The sequence below is a fragment of the Natator depressus genome, chromosome 15, assembly GCF_965152275.1.
Source record: "Natator depressus isolate rNatDep1 chromosome 15, rNatDep2.hap1, whole genome shotgun sequence".
Classification (NCBI taxonomy): Eukaryota; Metazoa; Chordata; order Testudines; family Cheloniidae; genus Natator; species Natator depressus.
In genome coordinates this window covers 29,172,621-29,193,830 of record NC_134248.1, presented here as the reverse complement: position 1 = coordinate 29,193,830, position 21,210 = coordinate 29,172,621, and the positions used below count along the sequence as shown (strand labels likewise).

The 21,210-nt window shown below is 44.8% G+C and overlaps 3 protein-coding genes across 4 annotated transcripts in view; 1 reads left to right on the top strand and 2 right to left on the bottom strand.

Annotated features, from left to right (window-relative positions):
• The window catches only part of MVK (mevalonate kinase), a 49,741-nt gene extending 40,587 nt beyond the window's left edge, over window positions 1–9,154 (bottom strand). For both annotated transcript variants that reach the window (XM_074973141.1, XM_074973140.1), the window contains exons 1-6: window positions 8,957–9,154; window positions 8,676–8,823; window positions 7,657–7,804; window positions 6,497–6,652; window positions 2,423–2,526; window positions 813–858 (exon numbers count right to left, since the gene is read on the bottom strand). In XM_074973141.1, the coding sequence (XP_074829242.1) occupies window positions 813–858; window positions 2,423–2,526; window positions 6,497–6,652; window positions 7,657–7,804; window positions 8,676–8,823; window positions 8,957–9,034 (680 nt within the window). In that variant the 5' untranslated portion in view covers window positions 9,035–9,154. The remainder of the gene's footprint in view (window positions 1–812; window positions 859–2,422; window positions 2,527–6,496; window positions 6,653–7,656; window positions 7,805–8,675; window positions 8,824–8,956) is intronic.
• Window positions 9,155–9,630: 476 nt separating this feature from the next.
• Window positions 9,631–16,910, top strand: MMAB (metabolism of cobalamin associated B). The gene is made up of 9 exons (XM_074972843.1): window positions 9,631–9,759; window positions 10,312–10,373; window positions 11,146–11,239; window positions 11,978–12,035; window positions 12,651–12,723; window positions 12,976–13,073; window positions 13,462–13,526; window positions 14,334–14,393; window positions 14,741–16,910. Exons 1-9 carry the CDS (start codon window positions 9,656–9,658, stop codon window positions 14,826–14,828), a joined length of 702 nt encoding a protein of 233 aa, XP_074828944.1. The 5' UTR covers window positions 9,631–9,655; the 3' UTR covers window positions 14,829–16,910.
• A 1,423-nt stretch (window positions 16,911–18,333) lies between these two features.
• The window catches only part of UBE3B (ubiquitin protein ligase E3B), a 39,894-nt gene continuing 37,017 nt past the window's right edge, over window positions 18,334–21,210 (bottom strand). The window contains exon 27 of the mRNA XM_074972842.1: window positions 18,334–18,439. Coding sequence (XP_074828943.1) covers window positions 18,425–18,439 — 15 coding nt within the window. The 3' untranslated portion in view covers window positions 18,334–18,424. The remainder of the gene's footprint in view (window positions 18,440–21,210) is intronic.

Here is a 21,210-nt window from a genome sequence, read left to right as displayed (position 1 = left end):
ACATGAGAGCTTCCCTTCTCTACTGCATCGAGAAGATCTCGGTCAAAGTAGACAGTCTGGCTGTTGGACTATCACCCCTCTAGAACAGGCTGGCTATTTAAGACCATAATCTAACAACATACTTAAGCATGAGAAGTCCTGTTAACGTCAGTAAGCAGGTGCTCAAGTGCTTTGCTGGGTTGGGACTCGGTGCTCTCAGTTACACATACATTGATGCAACTGTTCTGGTTCTACAAATATGACAAACGTGCTTACTGAGATCCATGTTTTTCAGCTAAAATCTCTCTCCTTTGAAACACCATTCGTGAGACCAGCCAGCCGGAGACTAACTGCTAACAGAGCAATTTCATGCACCGTGAAAGATTTTAATGGCATTGGATTATAGTTCATTGGTTGGAGGTATAGAGAGCATTCTGAACCAGGATTTGTTCTCGCTTTACAGCTTGGTTTTTGTACAGTTCTAAAATTCAATATGCAAGAAATTGTGGTTTTGTTTTGTTCTTTTAGAAGGTCATTTGCTGCTAGGAGCTGACTTGATCCTGCTGCCTATAAGGCCATGAAATTAATATTGAACTTTTGCCTTATAATCTAACTTCAGACAATAACCAGACATTTCATTGGCCTCATTCTTCTCCAACCCAAGACAACAAAACTGGTTTTCAAGATATTAAAGCTACCCGATAGGTCCAATACAGGGTTCTGGCTGCAAGATTCCTACTCATACTGTTCAGCATTATTTTGTTACTCTCATACCTTTAGACCATAAACTCTATACAGATATGTTCTGGGTGTGTATATAATTTTAATATTACCTCTTCAATGATGTGATTTTTCCTGACTGAAATCTGAGTACTCCACCTAAAGTAAAATACATACATAGTCATAGTATGCAACACATCTGAAAATAATACGTTTAATAAGTATATAGGGTCTTTCATCTGCAGAAACTAACCTACAGCATGAGAAGTTAATTGCAAGAAGCACAGGCAAAACAATGGGCTAGATCCTCAGATGGTGTGAACAGGCAGAGCTCCATTAACTTCAGTGGGAGATCTGGCCCAAATATGAGTAACTTGGTGCCTTCACCCTTTGCTTTCCTGTACTGAGGGCCATAGAAAATAAAGAGATTTCAAATGGAGAGAGTTAGGTTAGAATCAAGTCTTCATTGGTCTAAAATAACGAAGTAAGAATCAAATGAAGACTTCTGGAGTAGATTTAAACACATTAAACACCAGATTCAGCGCAGAGTGTGAATATTTGTGAAGAATAACTGTTAGTAACCCAACAGAACCCCACCAGTCAGCAAGCTTGCTACTTCATTATCCACTTCCCAATGTTTTGATGGAGTAGCTGTGATGAAGTCTGATTATTAATAAACGCTCTCGCAAAAAGCATCACAGCACACTTGCACATAATAAAGACTAAGGTACAGGTGACCAAGTACATACATTTTCCAAAGCATTATGCTGCAGCGAGATTTTTTTTTTTTTTAAATTTATATTTATTTGCTCCATAATTTGTAAATTCCAGTTATTTCCATGAGGGCTCCTCTTCCAAGGCATTAATGTGAACGAGGGAGATTCATATAGTGAGTCAGAGATTAGTGAATTAAGCCTCCCAACACCCCTATGAGGCATTACTCCTATTTTACAAATAGGGAAACAGAGGCACAGAAAGAAAGCATGACTTCAAGGTCAAAGCTAGAATCAGAACTTGGGAGTTTCTGGTTCCTTCCCCCCACCCCTCCAGTTCAACAGACCAGTCTCTCTCCCTCCTGAGGCGGCGAAAAGTATTACTAACATTGCTAATGTACGAGAGGTTTATTCTGGGGTAACATTACCTTCATTCTATGCCATCAATAAGCAGCGAGTCTCTACTAGAGCAGGCTGGCAACAACACAGAGGAAAACTACAGAAGAGGATTTGGTACTAAGATGGTGTAGGGAAGAGGCTTTACTTGTGCTCTTCCCTCTCTAATCCAGTGTCTGCCAAGAGGACAGAGGCTGGGGTTGAACAGTCAGTCTGCAGGATGGATTTTGGACACATTTTTATATAGTCAAAATTCCCTGCATAAAGGGCTGTGAGCGATTTGAGAGGCATACTGAAAGTCCACTTAGATTCACTGCAGTCTGCGAGGCCCTTTGGATTCTTTGCTGAAGTGCTACTTAGGAATTGTACCCAGGGCAAATCCCATCAGATCTCCCTGCACCAGCTATGCAGCAGTGTACGAAGGGGACTGGAAAAGCCATCGTACCCAGGGCAAATCCCATCCGATCTCCCTGCACCAGCTATGCAGCAGTGTACGAAGGGGACTGGAAAAGCCATCATTCCCAATGCCCAAGTAGTGGCCTCTTCTACTCTGACAGTGACAGCACCTGTATTCAGAGCCAAAGAGGAATAGACTGAGACTGAAAAATACATACCCCAAGTTGCTACAGAGTTATCCACACCAGAAGGCTTGCCATGGATGACCTGCTCTCCCCGAAAGGCCCATCTGTTAATTAAATCCAACTCCTCCTCAGGCCACCTGAAAGGCAAGAAAACAGTTTAAAACTACTACAAGTGGGCAACATGCCACAGGAACCAAGGAGTCCACTAGCCATAAAGAGCAGCAGGAATCACATGAGCAGACTGAAGTGCAGCATGTCAAGGGGGACACCTCGCGGGGGAGGGGAAATGAACCCCCACACAAATTAACAGGATGAAGTAGTGCTCAGCCCAGTAAAAGCAGCACTGCCATCCAAGATACCATCACCTTCGTATCTAAGCCACACACTTAAGCGCATCTGCTTCTAACAATCACAAGATGGAATCAGTATGAACACAGCAACCGCTACAGAGTGTTGGCACCATGAAAGCAGCATGTGAGGAAATGTTCTGGAAGGTTCCAAGCAGAGCTGTGTGTGTCACTGCTGAGTCTGGCTAAATCTCCACCCGAAAAAGGCAGTGTAGTAGTGCAAGCAAAGGGCTGGCTGCCTGGAACACCTGGATCTGACAGACTCCTTCTGTGGTCTTGAACATAACATTGGACTCTTGGCTTCTGGGTCTCTATCAGTAAGAATGGGGATAATACTTCCTTTCCTCACTGATACTGTAATTAGATGTTTAATATGCTTCTTTGCCGGTAGGCATACATCTCAGTGCCACTTTTCTTCTTCCCCCTTCCTCAGAGGGGGAGAATCCAGCTGAGAGAGAAGAGCCGTCAATGGTTAAGAAAATCATTCTACGTGAGGAACAATCACAGCCCCCTAGCAGCTAGGGAAATGAGAAGTAGTAAGCACTATTCCTCATGCGTCCCCATCTGCCTGCTGCATCCACCTGTGGTCTCATCTTAAATTTAAGTTATAAACTCTGCTTGGCAGAGACCATCTCATAGTTATCTGTTTGTATAGTGCCAGGAACAGTGGGGCTCTGGCCTAAAAGCAGTATTGTAATCCATATATTATTACTATTTGTACATGATGTGAAACACAGGTTGGAGAGGAGAGGAAAATGGCAGTCATGCACTGGTGAAGATTAACGTTAACTAGAATGTGCAGCGAAAAAGGCCAGCCCTTCAGCAAGGGAGTATTAAAAGCAGGTCAGCATTACAGCAAATTACAAGTACTTTTAAACAGTGTTGTTTGTATGATCCATATCCCAAAATGCTTCACAGGATTAAACAGCAGTGAGAAAAATCAAGAGACTTTAGGCATAAGAGGGATAAAGAGATGTTTGCCGATGAGATCTCAAGGGGTGGGGAGATACAGGAAAACACTGCCAGGAAGCAGGTGGGATCCCAGTATTGGTCCCTTGCTTCAGTATGGTTCACGAACTATTCTCATTGTTACATTAAAGACTGTATGATGCCTACACAAAATCGATGTTCATGCTTCTCCCCTATCATGTAATTCCTATTTTGGGCCTTGTTCTCTAAAAACCTGTCAAATCCATATTCTCACTGCAGCAAAAGCTAACTTTGAACTGTACAGACTATAATTGATGCTGAGACATCGGATATTAATATCAGTGTCAACGTGCACTAGTCTGTTGGAGCAGTAGTTTTGAGTGCACAAGGTGGGTTTGTGGAATTTGCTGAGCATGCAGAACATACGGCACTGTGTATGGACTGGGTGTGCGTATATGTGTTCTAAGTATTTATAGAGTGGAGTGGGGTGATGAGGACTGGAGGGCTCATAAGGAGACATAGAACCTTCAGCTGTAGGTTGCTGGTACTGATCCAGATCAGTAGTGTCGGATCGGTGTTTGGTGTATACAAAATGAGTTGGTGGATCCTGACAGACTGCAGCCTACATCACACAAGCAATGGTCAGAGCTGTCAGCATTGTTGACAGTTACTAGAAAAGAGGCCAAGAATTCAGACGAGTGTAGGGACCGATATACCTTCTCTCCCATAGCATTATGGTAGAGTCACAGTAATGGAGTAAGGGGGAGGTGGTTTCATGAATGGCCATTCTCTACTATTTATTGCAGTAGTGCCTACTGCTCTGTGGCTAAACTGAGACCCTTGATCCCAGTACTCTCTGGCCCAGCACCAAATTCTCTTAATACCTCTTATTTAAAGACACAATTCTCAAGGCACATGAAATGTAAGCCTTTTTCTGCTCAGTCACCACTTTTTAAAGAGCCATGTTACGGGCATACTGTGTGTCATTAATAAAAACACCCTGTATTGGCTTCCATTGTGTTCCAAATATGAGAGACCAATGCAGTTTGAAATGTTAGATATTAAGGCCTAAAAATCAAGGTCGATAATGGAAATATTAAAATCAATTCCAACTAGAGCGGCATCAAGTGTTGCACCATAACGTAAATGGATGCAGCTCTCCAAAAGAGCACGTGTCTGCCCTTCATGCAGAGATCTTCATCTCACTGGGAGGTGTCTGAGCCTGAACAGCTTGCATTTCACACACAGCTCCTTACTTCACTTGCAACTTTTAATATTCGCCCTTGCATTATGCAGCTGTGAACAGACTGCACTGTTTGGCAGTGGGGATTAGAATCACAGACCTTTACAAGAGGAGAAAGAGAAAGAAGAGTAGAAATTATATTTCTGTGGAAGGTTAAGCCAACACGTGTAACCTGTGGCTAAAGCACAAACTATCCCAGTCCTGACTCATCACTACTCACTGCCCCATCACAGGGCATTCTTGGGAGTGATGCTTTTCTCTCCTTCTCTAGGATATTGCACTTCAAGGATACTTTTCATTTGTCACTGTAGTTGACAAGGATGCTGCCAAACATCTGGTCTCAAAACACTTTTGGCTGGTGTCCCTTAACTGCTTGGGGCTGTGACTATTCCTCAAGCAGGATTATTTTCTTAACCATTGACGGCTCTTCTGTCTAATTCTAAACTGGATTCTCCCCCTCTGATAAAGAGGGAAGAAGAAAAGGTGTCACCAAGGTGTAGGACTACTGGCACTGACGCATAATTTACTGGGCAATACAACGCCAGGCCCTGCTGGCAAATGCCTCATTACTCATGCAGCTTGTAAAGGACAAACGGATACAACTTCCTGAAGAAATCAGAAAGGTTCATTATTGCTCCTCCAGCACCATATGTACACTGAATTCTATGGAGAAATAACCACCTTGTCCCTCTGTCTGCAACTCAGGGGATGGGCACAGGCACACCCCTGTGCCCACGTAGTGTCTTCAGTGGAGCCTTGTGAACTGGCAATTGCTGTCCTAAGTAAACACAAGGACAGACGGTGGGACCCTACAGGAGGGCTGATGGGTTGGGAAGGCAAGGACTACAGAAGGGAGATCATGCCAGACCAGTATGGCCATTCTTGTGCAGTTGCTGAGGTTAACGGTTACATGGTCTTATTCTTTACCTGCTCAATCAGGTTCAGGGGAAGATCCAAGTTTACAGACCTCACAGCACAAGTGCGTTTTGATGAGAGGGTGGAAGATGGTGAACAGGGCCATAAAGGGGCTTCCATAGATATAGGAATGTGTGTTAAGTTTACATGAGTTCACCTATCTTGTTATATTTTTTTCTTCAATGTTAAGTGAAGACCCTATGAAAGATGACCTCTTGAAGCTTCACTTACCCTTTTGCATTCAAACTGTAACTGAAAATTACACTGCATCCAAACTACAAATTACAGTTAAGAGATGCAGATGTTTACACCACTCCCAGTATAATTTGGAAGATGCATTTTTGCTAGCACAGTATGTTGTATGAACAGATAGAAGTTTGCTGAAAAATATATTAGGGGACAGAGGTCTCATTGCTCGGCTCTGTGTACCTGCATAATCTTGTAAGTCATTGCTACAGGCACTAAAGCAGAACATTTTTAACAGGTAATGTCTTGGAATCACATTTTGTATCCTGACACTAGGTCACTAACTTCAAGCCATCAGCTCAGAGAGACAGGAATATGAAGTTAAGAAACAAGCAACATTCATTTGCTTCTCACTGGAGATTTAGGGAACCTTATGCTACCCCAATTCTACACACCCAAGATACACAGACTTTTCAGATGCTTTACCCGACGACGGACTTCTCCTCCTCTAATGGACAGCCAAGGGCTCCACATGCAGTCAACAGGGCAGCTGCCAAACAAACAGAATAGGCAGCGCTTGAGCCTAACCCAGCTCCCGTGGGCAGCTCAGACCACACCACTATCTCCACGCTTGGTATCTGTCTGAAACACATTAAAATGCATTGCATAAAATGCCAGTAACATTCTGGAGATCAAAGGCAACAGATGCAAACTAAAATTGCTGTGATCACACCACCAGCCAACTGGTGGTGTCAGCATATACACAAGTATATGACAGACATGGGCCTCCTGAACTTTCAGCTAGCACTGCTGAGCAGCTTTGCAAATCCATTGTGCTAGAAGAAAGCCTAGCTAAATTGGATTTCTCATTTCCATTGGTTTTTATCCCAGTGCTAGGCGTGATTTATTAATAGAACACCATAAATATACCCTTCAGATTTTTGGAAATATATTTTTAAAACATTTTAAGATCCCACATCAGTAACAGTAGGTTTACATTTTACTATTGTAATAAGTTGGCTAGTGTCTGTACTGTTGTCCTCTCTTTGATAGAACTGGAACTGCATATTTGTGTGTAATAGGCTCCCTACTGCTAAAAGCAAAGGAGAATTTGCATTATCTAAAGCAGGAAGGACATGTGGTTTTAGAATAGGCTGATCACAGCTCAACTCCTACTATCACCAAGATGTTCAGAGCAGCTGTGATATGAAGCCCTATGTAGCTAGAGACCTGTACAATGCTTCAATATTTGATTATTTCACTGCCATAACTGAGCTCAGGATTGTGTTTCTCTTGCTACAGCTGAGATCATTAGTACGTACAGCTGATCACATTTCTAGAGCCCTTTTAGTACTTTGTAGCATTGTCAGCTGCTGTGTTAACCACATTTAGAAGATTAGCACTATTTCTCAGTTATGACTAATCATGTTTTGGGCATATCCTTGCTGATTTCCAACCCACTCAGCACAATTTAGCTATTTCACCTCAGAGTTACCAACAAGATAAGAGCCTAAGAACACAAAGGAAAGTTTCCCTCCTTTAGTTTCAGAGATCTGTAATTTCACAAGAAATTAGAATAGAAATTTAACAGGAACCATGCACACCTAGGATACTGCATTCATTTCTGAGGAGGACTATGTTCTTACCCATATTTAGCTGAAATAGACAGGTACAGATAGAGAAATGCAAGGGTACCAAGGCTCTCAGTGGCTGAAAGTCCAGTAGTGATTCCTGCGAACTCTTTCAGTGCATCCATTTGTTCTGGGCTGGGGCATTTAGATTCATCCAAGCCATCTAGGAAAGCAATCAGTGGTGGAATTATTCATTTACAAAGAAAGCTTAAAAAACATTGTTTCAAATTAGAATGAGATATTTACAAGAATGGCATGTCCAGTAACACTAAATAGAATAAAGACAGCTGCCGCTATGCTTCAGCGCACAAACTGATTACTGGGGGCAGGGGGGAGAGAAGAAACCACCAGCTACACTGAAGAACTGCTTCTTTCATATCACCCACAGCAACATCATAAATGAAACACCAGGAAAGGGCTCTATCTCTGACTCATATAGAGCCAAGCACATTAATTTGTGCTAGGTGTGGTACAAGACATACAAGTCTTACAGTATAGGTGGGTGTGGAGGCAGGTGATTACAGATTTCTACAACAAGTGACTGGTACAGGACGCTTTGCAAGACAAGACACTGAACTACAGGGACCCTTGGGGTTTGCTGATAAAGCACCTACATGCTAACCTAGAGTGACTTTATTCTGTCCCCTTTTAAATGGTGCATGCTAGAATCATAGCAGTTAAGATGGAACAAGCTCCTGCTGACGCAGATCGCTTGTGTCTCACCCAGCGCATCTGCTGCCTGTGGACTATGAGGACCAGTTAAAACACTGGCTCTGGGAGTGTGAATACACTTAGTAAATCCAGCTACCTGATTTGGTGGGAGAGGGAAGCCTAATCAGTTAAACCTACTGTAGCTTCTAGCCACCTACTGACCAACAACACTCATTAACACACGAGATGGTTGCCAAGCACCTGCAAAGTGCAATAGTCGGTTGGGGTGCGATCCGACACACATCAGAAAAGAGGATGAAGCCAGGGGTTTCATGATTTTAAAATATATGGACATGCACTTCCATTATTCTAACAGCACTTGCCTGAAAATGCCGTTAGCAGTGTCTGGAGCCGGACGGTTTCCCAGTTTAAACTGGTTCCAATATTAAGCAAGCATATTAAGACCTTTCCATTATTACTGGGTCTAATTTGAAGGAACGTTCTCAGGTTCAAGGCCACAGCCAAAGCTGCCTGCACACAAAAACAGCCAGACGTGAGTGAGGGGGCAGAGACGCTGTGCAGAACAGCCAGCAAAAGGTTCACGGCCGCCCCTAAACGAAGGGCCTTTCATCGTCCGGCTGTCAGCCGCAGCCCAGCGCTTTACCTTGCCATGCACGACAGCATGCTCCCCGTGGAGAATAGCCTTCCCCGGGGCAGAGAGCGTCAGCGGCTTGGCCAGCATGTCCGCCGCTTCGCCTGCGAAGGGAAAAAGGCAAGAGGCGTCTGAAGGGCTCGTGCTGGGCCGATACCTCAACGGCCCAAGTCTCCCGATCGCCCTCGGCACCAGGGCCCAGCCCCCACGCCACAGGCCTCCGGCGCCCCCCCTTACACGCCCCCTGCCCCCAGTGGCGCCCCCGCCCCCCACAGCGGCACCGCGGGGGCGGGGCCTCAGGCCGGGGAGACGCCCGGGCCTCCAGCCCGACGCCCACCAGGGCCTAAGGCCCCGCCCGCGGTAGCCCGGTACCCCGGCCCCGCACCTGCGCCGGGGCTCGTCTGTCAGCAGCCGGGCTCACCCCCTCACAGGCTCGATTGCTGCCCCAGGAGCTCCCCGATAGGCCCCTCAGCGCCCAATGGGGACCCGGCGCCTGTCTCACGTGACACGGCCGAACCAACCACTGGGCCGCCCCGGGGAGGCGAGATTCCTATCGGACCAATGGGGAGCGGGCCGGGTCGGGTGGTGCGCGAGTCGGGTGACAGCGTCTGGGGCGGCCACGGCGGCCGAGAGGGGTCAGAAGGAGCGGGGATCGGCTAGGCGGGGTCAGAGGTCAGGGCACGGAGGCCGAGGAGGGGTCGCGGCAGCCCCATGGCGGCGGCGCTGGGGCAGGGCTGCCGCCGCCTGGCGCTATGCAGGCCGCTCCGGGCCTGGCCGCGGGCCCGGGGCCACAGTCAGCAGGGCGAGCCGGCCAGGTGAGCGGGGCGGGGCGCTGGGGGAGCCGGAGAGCGGCCCCGGCTCGCACCCTCCCCGCTCCGGGTGGGGCTGCGCCGAGCTTCTCCCCCCGTCCCTTCCGGCCGCCCCCGGGGCTGCGCCCAGTTTCTCCCCCCCCCCATTCCCTGCCCCTCGGCTCTGGGCCGCCCCCTAGGGCTGCGCCGAGTTTCTTCCCCCCCGCCCCGGGGCCTGGGCCGAGCTTCTCCCCCAACCCCGCAGGGCCTGGGCTGCCCCCTGGGGCTGCGCCGAGCATCCCCCCCGCCCCCTGAGGTCGCTCCTGTGTCTGACACAATAGTTCATATGAAAGAAAAACATGACACTTCTTAGGATCCCCCTGCCCTCTTCCCGTGCTCTTTGCTACGAGGAAAGGGGGAGATGGGGGCAGTAACCGGGGCAGTGCTTGGAGAGCCTGGCCTTACCAGCAGATACAGCGGTGTCGGTCCGTCTCTATAAATAGAGTCGTCAGCTTGCCAACAACTGCATGTTAGAAAGTCATTTCTGCTAAACTCATAACGGTTCCATTTTGTGTCTAGCCTGGAAATCAAACCCAAGACAACCCACGTTCCAAAGATTTACACAAAAACAGGAGACAAAGGTAGTGTCTGGGCTGCACTTAAAACCTAGAAGCCACAATATCATCATAGCGGGGTAAAAATATAACAAACAACAAAGGCCCTTTCATAGCATTTTATATTCCCAAAACATAGTTCTGAATTAATTTTAACGTACTAGCCAATTTAATTCATGTCAGGTTGTAATGAATGCTTGTCTAATACAGCAGATAAGCCCCTGGGTGCTCTGACATGCTATTTATTTAGAATTGTCAGATGACTTTCTAGCAATCACCACAGGGAGAGCTTCTTGGACTGTCTGTAGTCCCTACAGAAATTAAATGGTTGTTTTCCTCTTCCATGTGCCCTCTTAGTGCCCAGCACAATTTGTGTTTAAAAAAAAATCTTGACTCTACAGCTTCAGTGAACCTTTGACTGTCTTGTGCGTGCTGGGCTGTTCCTACATTTGCAAGGGGAGCCAGGGGAGGTCATGGTGTCTTAATTAAAGTAAGACAGAGGCCCATGGGTTAGTTGGAAAAAGTCTTTGGCACGTTGCTTTGTTGGTCTGTGACACCGTCACCAGACAGGAAGAAACTGATATTCGGTAGGGGTCCATCACTGGTTGTGTCACTGAAGCAATCAACTGACACCTGTTCAGTGGTAGAGGCCCTGGAGATTTAGGGTCTTATAAATCGAAGGCTGCTGCTACCTGGGTGTCAACCTAGCATAGACTGCAGTGAGTTTTCATATTGTAAAATTTGCAGCTTTGTCTGTTCCAATCCCTTTTCCTCTTGTTGCTATTGATTGTTTTTAAAGGGTTTTCCAGCACATACACTGGGGAGAGGCGATCTAAAGATGATCAGGTCTTTGAAGCTTTGGGAACAACAGATGAATTGAGTTCTGCTATTGGGTAACAAAACTGTGAATTCTATCTTTGATTTTTGTTTACTGGGGTATTGCTAAAGCTCTTATCTGAAGACACAGTGCCAAAAAGTTTGTCGTCTTTACTTACCTTGATAAGCTGATACCTGACAGTCATGAACACTGCAGACATAGAACAAGGCCTACAAGCCCATCCAGTGATGTAAAGATGCAGCAAAGCTTGAGAAGTCTGTTCTGATGGGAGTATGCACACACTTTATTCTTGGTGTTCTTGGGGTTGTTTTGTTTTTAAAGGGAGAAGGTGGATATATTGTCAGCCTGTGGGAGAAGTTGTAAATACATCCTGAGTCAAATTCACTGGAGAGCTACATTGGCAAAAAAAAGTGTGCCCAACCATAATATTCATTCAGTCTCATCTCCCTCTTTGTTTAAGAGAATTTGCTTCTTGATCAATAAAAACTTGCTAGTGGATCAGCTGTGTCCACACTCTGCAGTTCCTGAGTATAGGAAGAAACATACTTCATTTGTACCTCTGATTTATATGGACAAAATTCAGAAAGCAGCAGATGGTCATGCAGATATGCTTCTGAATTGGTGTTTTCTTTTTAGGTGTTGTGAGTCCTACTTTGTTTCATGTTGCAAAGCAATGCTCCTTGTGAACCTGTGCATGTAATATTGAGTGTACAATGAGCCATAAATATATGCTATATGTGCCAAACAAGTCTCCTCTGTTCTAGAGCTAACTCTCTGCTTCATCTTAATCTAGGGTTGCTAGTGAATTAAGCCAGGAAAGTGGCCACACATTTGTCGAACAACTTCACAAAGTGAGTAGTAACTACATGCTTCATGTCTAACATGACCATTAAGTCTGTATTATTAGAATGCTGAGTTCTTAAACTCTTGGTTTAAAATTTTAAAGCCACCTAGGAGATTTAGGCTTGTAGGTCCCATTGCATTCAGTGGGAATTTTGCATAAATCCTTTAGGCAGACTTGAAAATCTCTTGGTTACCTGAAGAAACAAGATGCTTCTTTCTATCTGTACTGAAAAGGAAACCAGTTGAACGTGTGTGTGTGAGATTGAGATGGTTCATCTTCATTATTATGCACAGTCTTGGGCACAGATTAAGCCTTGTTGTTATGCATTCTCAAATTGAAACCAAGAGAACATAAATACTAAGCCAAGCTGCCTGAGATCAAAAGAACTGTGTATCACAGTGGAAAACAGCTCATGCGGAGGGTACATTTGGCATTTCCTAATTAGCATCACACTGCAGAAGTGGTCAGTGTCACCTGATTAAAGGCTCTGAGGATCCGTACCACACTGCCTCTAGAATGTCTTATTGGAGTGTCAGATGTCATCTCTGCGAGTGTAATTTCATTGTCTGTGCTTTGATTGGAATGCATACTTTCATTTTTCTCTACCTATTACCGTCCTTAGGTCCAGTGTATGCTGCAGGACGTTGGTTCCAACATTGCAACTCCTCTCTCCTCAGCCAGGGAGGCTCACTTAAGTAATCCTCAGATCATTTTACCTACAGAGATAATAGCTCTGTATTTTTAAAAAAATGCCCTCTTTGTAGGTCAAGTTGTTTGTTTAGCGATACTACTTGTGCACTTCTGTGAGCATGTGCTGTAGAAGAGGGAGTCCGTGGGAGACAAGTGTACATTTTTTACACTTCTCTAATGAGTACTTAGTCTGAGAAACGTAAAATGCAAGATCCATTTTGTGGATGGATTTATTTGTTTCCTCTTTCCCTCTGTAGAACGAACATCATTTAGTGAAAAGCCAGTGCTGGAGCTGGAGCAGTGGATTGATAAATACTCAGACCAACTTCCACCTCTCACTGCTTTCATTTTGCCTGTAGGTATTGGCTCATACTTTTTACTGAACTGAAACTCTTTGCTAGGTATTTGATTGAAGACTTAATCAGAAACCCACTGTTAATTGATATTAAACATTGGGTAGTTCTTGAGGTCGGTCCACCACATGCTGTTCTCTTCTAGTGTTTGTACAAATACAGGAAGGCTGTAGGGGTGGAAGAGATTGAGCTAACCCTCCTCTGTCTCCATCTGCAACTGAATTTAAATGTCCAGCAGAAATGTCCCATTCAGATGTATATTATAGCTTCTGTAAGTGTCTAATAGGGCTTTTTTTTGTGTAAAATGTCATACGTTTAAGTTCTATGCAGCTGGGTGGCGGTATGTGGTTTCTGATACAAGGCACTTATGCGTTTTTAATGTTGTTTCAGTCTGGAGGTAAAAGTAGTTCTGCTCTTCATTTCTCCAGAGCGGTCTGCCGAAGAGCAGAGAGGTGGTAAGTATAAGAGTAAGGCTGAGGGAAAAGGCCTTCTGAGCCCCGGTAGTTGCTGCAGCTTCCGAGCCATTTCAAACTGTATCTGATGCGATTGATTTTAAGGCAAATGCTGTTAGAATTGCAGCAAAACTTGAGATAAAGATTTGTTTAATTAAAGAGCTCTCCTGTAGCTTTTTTTGATGCTATCACAGCAAAAAAGCTGACTTCAGCCTTTGGAATCAGCTGTACTGGACCATGTGGGAGCAACAGGCAATTTATTCCGTAAGATAGCATATACAGACTTTTATAACTGAACAACATTATCTCGGCTGCAAAAAAAAAAAAAAAAAAAAAATCTTATGGCCTCTTGTTAAAAAGCAATTAGTGTAAAACATGCATATCAACATAAGAGCTGTAGAAAGCCAAAAGAGTGAGTCCAGTACTGTAGGGGAATAATGAGTTTAGCGGTGTATAGTCACTGATAATAATTATTTTTACAAACTGCTACCATCGATACTGATGCTCATTCACATAACAGGTTCTCTCTCTCGTCTACATTCTGCACAGAAGCAGAATCTGTGCTGAAGCACTGTTTTTCATTGATTGGTTAAAGCATGTAGCAATCCCTGGATTTGATGGTCAGAGTTAATTTTTAGACTATAATTCCAGTACAGAAGGGATTAAACTGGAAATTAATACTGAGGCTGTACTGTGACCGCTCAAGGTTTTGAGCATCTCCAGACCTCAAAGACCCATCTATTATGAAGCTGTGTATTGCGAATAATAGATTAAACACAACATGAAATTGTTTTTCACTCTCCTTTTTAGCGTTGTTCCTTTAGTACAAGCAGGAGAGGCAGATGCAAATGTGGCCAAATACTTGAACAGGTAAAACAGATTCTGTCATTCTTAATTGCCATAACGGCTTCAGAGACTGTACATTGTGGTTTCCTTTAGTATTCAAGGGGAGAACAGCAGGGGTACCCCAGAGAAGCTCTCACTTCAGGTTAAGATTTTAACTTGTCTACGTTTTAACTGGGCTCCTGTGGGAACAGTAATTTAATGCCATTTTGGGGATCATTTCTGTTTTCTCTGTCTCCTGTTGCTTTGTTTTACCTGCAGCTCCCAGTGCTGTAATTCGGTACGCTCTTTTAATAGATGTATGTAGCACTAGATACAAGCATATCTGATGATAAACGCACATTTCTTAACTACTATCTCTCCTTGCTTTCCAGACTTAGTGATTTTCTCTTCATTTTGGCACGTTATGCTGCAATGAAGGAAGGGAAGGAAGAGAAAATATATACAAAAAGTGAAACATAAATTGGAGATGAGACTATACTTTCTAGATCATGAAAAGCTAAATCCAGCCAAGTTTTCATTCTGCAGGCAAGGCGGAGAGGAGAATTCAAAATGTGAATTGCCACGAATTCCCCCCAATAAAATCATTCAAGAACTTGTTTATAACACTGTAGAAAACATGCAGCCATTCTGTAAAACTCACCATCTTTGAGCTAGCTTCCAGATCAAGGCGTCAGATTCTGAATTGTTTTCGAAACTGCTTCACATTGTGTTTGACTCAGGCTGGGGTGTGAGCTCGTAGGCTTCAATGGCTTCAGAAAAACTATACCATCTTTACAAACACAGTGTAATGCTCAGAGCAGTGGCAGGTGTGATTGAAAGCTCTCTGATAAAAGGAAGAGAGAAAAAGCATTTATCTGCTTGTAAAGGTTTAGAGTACTTAACACAAACAGGAAGCGTGCACAGATTCAGGAGTCCAGTCCAGAAGCTCTGAAAAATAAATGTGATTTACTTACACCAAAGGGCTTTAAACTGTCTCACTTTACTACCAACCCCTGCCTGCTTTTCCCTTTTACGTTGCATTCAATCCATCAGTTCTGGCTGGAGCTGGAGGAAGCACTTTGTAGATTTACAGGAAAGTGCTGAGAACTGTCTGGCACTCTTTGCCTGCCCTAATGCATCTGTGACGAATCCCTTGCTTCTGACAACTCCAGTAGCTCCACAGCCATGAATGGGTTTGGGCAAGGAAAAGGGATTAAACAGAACTAAGGGCCAAGTCCTGCAGTTCAAATGTAGGCAAGACTAGCTTTGTAGTCAGTCTGAGTCTTAACTTACTGAAGATGGCAGGATGACATCCAAAAACAGACAGCTTATTCCCAACTAAGGCCCCATTCCCACAAACATATGTGCACATATTTAACTTACTACCATGAGCAGCCCCACTGATTCCAGTGGGGCTGTTCACACTAGTAAAGTTAAGCACATACTAAGTATTTTCAGGACAGAGGCCTAAAAGCTTTGACAGGGTGAACTAAAGAATGCACAGTGCTTACACATGAAGGCAGTCGTTCCTTGGACAAGGAGCCTGCTCAGGGTATTTAAATATACATTTATTTTACCTCTCATCTGAAAGACATATCCTAGTCTACTGTGGCATTTTTAACTGACCATTCCTTTACCTAGAAACACTCAAACTGTAGCATAATTTCCCTTTTACCTGAGTTTGGTGAGATGTTTAAAAATGAAATGAGAAAAGGAATCACTTAAGCCCCTGATAGAAAAGCCAGAAGCATCTTCAGGTGAACTAAAGAAGTCGGCTAACTGAAATGCAAGGTTCTCAGAATAGCTGTCAGAAAGCTTTTCCAGCTGGGCTGATGCCTTGAAGACTAGGAAAACAGCACAGTACAGCTAATTAAAGGGTAAACCCCTTGGTAAACATGTTTTATGAAACTGGGTGTCCAGGTGTCCATTAAGGTTTATACATGCAATTCCAATCCTTCTACTGCATGGATATGATTTGGAAGAGCATTTCTTGAAAGGCGTAAACATCCAAGGTTGATACCAAGTTATAAACAAACAAAAGACTTCAAAAATCTAGATCTGTAAAGAAAACATCTAATCTCTGTAGGATGATTGTGCTATACAAATAGCTCAAGGAATTGAAGAGTTATAATTGCCCCAGCTCTGTGGGAGGGGATTTGTCCTTATGTCAGGCCACTTTTACAGTTCAGTATTTAATTGGAAACAATCTTAAATGATCTATAAAAAAACCCTGTCTTGCGTTTGTGTTAACTTTTTAATCAGAGCAGGGTCAAGATGAAGAATACCCATCAACTAATGTAGTGCTGCGTCATTCAACTTTTTCTTTCACTGCTATTTCATAGCTATTGTTAATGCGCATTTTTCACAGTGTAATTTTCTAAACCTTAGCCTGCAACACATCCTGATGACAAACGCTCGTGCCCTAGCCCGTGCGTTCAGCTGCAGTGTCACATCAGGCATTTTCTCAATGCCGGCTTCGGGCAGGCCATTGAGTTTTATGAGAGCTCTGTCTCAGTTATCACTGTTGAACCTTTAAGAATCCAGAGGCTTTTCAAGTTTAATTGAATAAAATTCTTTGAATAATAAATTCTTCATGAATGCTACATAAATCAGCTCCAGGATGGATTTATGGCATTTTCCCCCCTCCCCCAGCTAGGGGAAGAGTCTTTCTCTGGCATCTCTGGACCAAAGCTCGCATTTTGATTGCAGAGAGAAATGAATATAGCTTTTACAGTTTAACAAGAGGTGCAGATTACATGTATTAGCGCCAAGTCAAATAACTTCTACATGTTTTCCCCTCTTAACATATTCTGCCTAAGTTGTTTTTATATAGGTGGAACAGAGGGAGCTTGCTGTCTGGGCCAAGCTCTGTTATTTAAATATAAGTGCCCCTGATTAGCCTAGACCTGAATTTAGTGCTGAATGCACAAGTCCGACTCCTTGGGGAAGGAGCGGCTGAGAGCCACACTAGCTTCCAAATCTTTGTTTAGGGGACAGCAGCTGGGTGAAGGCCACAGTTAGTCCCTTGTAGCATACCTGGCAAGGTGTATTATCCCCACCCTCACCCCCAAAGGCATTTGGCTGATTAAGGGCTCTAGTCAGTACCCCATGGCTGAAGTAGATTATTACAAAAAAATATTTTGCTGGAAGCCACTGCTATTTATCTAAAAGATCCAACAGCCCTAGGACCTGATCCAGTACCCACTGAAAGCAATGGAAGGATTGATGGGCTTTTGATCAAGCCCTCTGAATGGATTTAGCCAGGCACAGTGCTCCCCCTGCCCTGCCCCCACTACAGGGCTGGACCCACTCTGCCACGCATGTTATCAGTAGGGGTGAGCTGAGAGCATTAACTCTTCCAGAAGTCAGAGTAGCAGCCGTGTTAGTCTGTATTCGCAAAAAGAAAAGGAGTACTTGTGGCACCTTAGAGACTAACAAATTTATTTGAGCATAAGCTTTCGTGAGCTACAGCTCAAGCTTATGCTCAAATAAATTTGTTAGTCTCTAAGGTGCCACAAGTACTCCTGTTCTCCCAGAAGTGTGAGCTGCTAGGAGGGTCTTTGCACTTATCTCAGGCAGGGACAACCTCCAGCTTGGGTGAATTGGCATCTGCTAAGAAGTCAGGGAGGAGCTTACACTAAAAGAATGGAGGCTTACCAAGGGCCAGTTCTGTGGGGAATGGATTTAGCTCATTAAAAAGGAAATGGAAGGGTTTTAAAGCCACTGCACCCTGATTTAGGTCAAGATTGTTTTCAAAGCCCTCTGTCCCCACCCAGCCCATACACAGATGGGAGGCAGGCTCATTCCTACACCTCATTAATGTGATAGGATTAAGGGGGAGGATAGCAGATGCTTGGCCCACACTGACTGTCTGCAGAGCCCAAATACACTGTTGCCTAGCAGGGTTTCTTTATTTATGATTACCTTGGAACTGTCAGCGTAGACATATGTTGCTAAGGATCGTTTATTCTTGTTTGTAAAATTTATGGCTTCTTTGCGCTGCCATACTGACAAAACTGGAAGGCTTGCCCCCAAAATCTCTTGCTGCATGATTGGATCAGACGCTTGTACATCTGTTAACACTGTAGGAGCTGTAAAATTAAATAAGTTTAACTATAACTCAACTGCTTCTATTACCTCCACAAGGTGTAAGCAGCAAAGCCGACTGCTGCTCTTGCAGAAACAACACAAAACATTCATTTTGCCAAGTCATACGTAAGTTTATCCAAGTCACTGTTCCCTCTGAGAGGTGCAGAGCAGAAAGAGAAGTGTGCTACCAGAGATCTGAGCCCCACTTGCATCCAAAACAAGCCTCTCAAGTCTCACCTTAACAGGGTGTGTTCTGGACAAGCAGAGTGAGTTACTTACCTGGAATCATTCTTTGCTGCTGGGATCCTGTGTACGTCCCTGCTCCCGGCACATGAGTCTTGGGGTGCCTCGCACCAACAGTGCTCCAAAGCCTGGGTAGTCTTGCCATAGGGGGCAACACCCCACTCAGCCAAATGAAAGTAAAACAAATGCACCTTCATCCCAACGTGCTTCCAGCAAAGGAACACGCACTACCAGCAGGTCGGCAGCAGCCTGGTGGGAAGAGATCCACCTACATGCATAGCACCTCGCACGGCCTGGCTTAGCATCGACTCCCAGAGCAGCAGCTAGAGTTGCAGGACTAGCACTGGGGCCAGTGAGCAAGGGCTCAGGCCACCCACCTATGCAATGTTTTATTGTTCAGACAAAGGACACACAACCCTGTTTGGAGTTTTTGTTCCTCTACCTTGGGAGCAGGAAGCCATGAAATGCCTAGAACAGAGCAGTAGCAGTTGGGGATTTTAGCTTAGGCAGCTGTTGTAAAGGTTCTCTGCTGGACGGAATAATTGTAGTGACGAACAGAAGGAAGAGCTGACATCCTTTGCTGCTTGGCTTCTCCTGCACTAGCACCGTCAACCAGGAAGGAAACCAAAGTGTTCCGACCTCTCTTCCTGGACCTCATTGATTTGAGGTGATGACCCAGACCAAATCATTCATGCAAAACTAGCTCAAAGCCAACACGCCTTGTGTCCGTCCCTAACGGGCATCTGGCAGCTGCTGTAGGCAATAGCTGAATGTGCGCAGACATTCAATGGTAGCTGAGCTAACCTAAGTACAAATAGCTCATAAGTGCAAAGGCTCATAGCTTTATAAATCCCCTGCAGTAAAAACTTGACCTTAGAAATAAGATTTTTACAGCCAATTTGAGGTGCCACTTACCCAAGCAGGGCCATATATCATTATGAACCAAGCGCCTTATAAATCTGACTAATTAATTACTCCGTGCAAGCTGCTAATGTAATTCAAAAGTCATAATTACATTCCTGGACAAAGTGAGCAAACCTAAAATTAAGTTGCAGGGGATTACATGGCTAGGCTTCAACTCTTCAATGCAGCAAGGAGCTGGCCACGAAGAGCAATGAGGAAGCTGAGAGACACATGATGGGGCCACATAGGGCAGAATAACCAAGCTCTAGGCTGGATACTGCAGAGCCACCTTAACTTTAAATACCTCCTAACCAACTTCATATTCTGAGTGCACGTTTGGCTGTCATTCAGTACAACAGGCTGAGCACTATACGCAGCAAGGAAAATACAAACACAGCAGAGTAAGTCTGTCCCATGAGACCCACCAGCATCCTGAAAAATTAGGCTAAGGAAAATGGCATGGGGATTTCTGATCTATGGGCTAAGCGGGAGCATCAGACTAGTCCATGGGAGGCTCAGGACAGAAGAGACTAGCAGTGTATTGGGAGGGGAAAGCTGCATCACCCTGGATCCACCTTCACTCCCCACTGCACAGATGTTAATCTGGATAGCTCTTTGCAGCTTGCCTTCCCTCCCTGCCCCATGGCAGGAACGCCCTAATGGGACAACTGGAACTACAGCTGGCTGAAAATTTTCCAACTGAACAATATGCTGATTCCATAAAATGGAAATATTTCATGGCAAATGTACAGCTTGTCCCTTTTGTCGACAAAATACCATTGAAACATTTCCTTTAGACTCGGTCCAAGCACTGTGGTGTTTTGATTTTATAAGGCAGATAATATACAGATAGAAATCAAAACATTAAAACGCAGCACTCCAACAAAGTCCTTTCGATATTTCCAAAACTCAACTTCTGTTGAAATTTAGTTTTGTGGGAAATTTCAAAGTTCAGATTTTGTGTCCCAGTGTGGGACGAGATAACATTACAAAGTGTTGGAATTTCACAGCATGGAAATTGTGCTTTTTGACCCACGCTAGCTGGAAATCAGTCATGGCAGCAACTCTCGCACCCAGGGCTACCAGCGCAGGGAGTAGGTTGCTGGGCCACGCCTCGTGCATCCGCTTCCCCAGCAAAGCTCAGCTCTGAGAGCACGTCCCTGAGCCGACAGTTGGTGCCCCAATGCCAAGCAGCATGTAGCCTACCAGGGAGTGGGGGGAGCAACAGGAAGGGAACAGGAAGCAAAAATGGGGGGGGGGGGGGAAGAATGGAGAAGAAAAACAAGAGGGAGAGGAAAAGGTAGTCACAGCACGTGGGGGCCCCCTGGACATTGCCCAAAGTCCAAGCCCCCCTGCTCCCCGCCCTCCCAGGAAAAGGGTGGGACTCACAGGAGTAGATCCATGGAGGCCACATCCCAGGGTCTTTTAGTCACCGCACCCCTCCCCCCCACACACACACACACACTTGTACAGCAATGGAGGAGGTGCCCATTTCATCTTGGATGTGTTTGGGTGCTAGAACAGGGATGCGTGGCTTCCACCCTTTTGAGTGACAGGGAACATTTTACAAAACGGTCTGTCCATAGATTTTTAAGGCCAGAAGGGACCACTGTGATCGAGTCCAACT

Bases quoted from the DNA above. Each gene is read 5' to 3' on its own strand.
- MMAB (XM_074972843.1), top strand. From the start codon at position 9,656: ATGGCGGCGGCGCTGGGGCAGGGCTGCCGCCGCCTGGCGCTATGCAGG. The intron at 10,374-11,145 runs GTAGTGTCTGGG...TTGTTTTTAAAG, and splicing joins CACAAAAACAGGAGACAAAG to GGTTTTCCAGCACATACACT. The intron at 13,074-13,461 runs GTAGGTATTGGC...ATGTTGTTTCAG, and splicing joins TCACTGCTTTCATTTTGCCT to TCTGGAGGTAAAAGTAGTTC.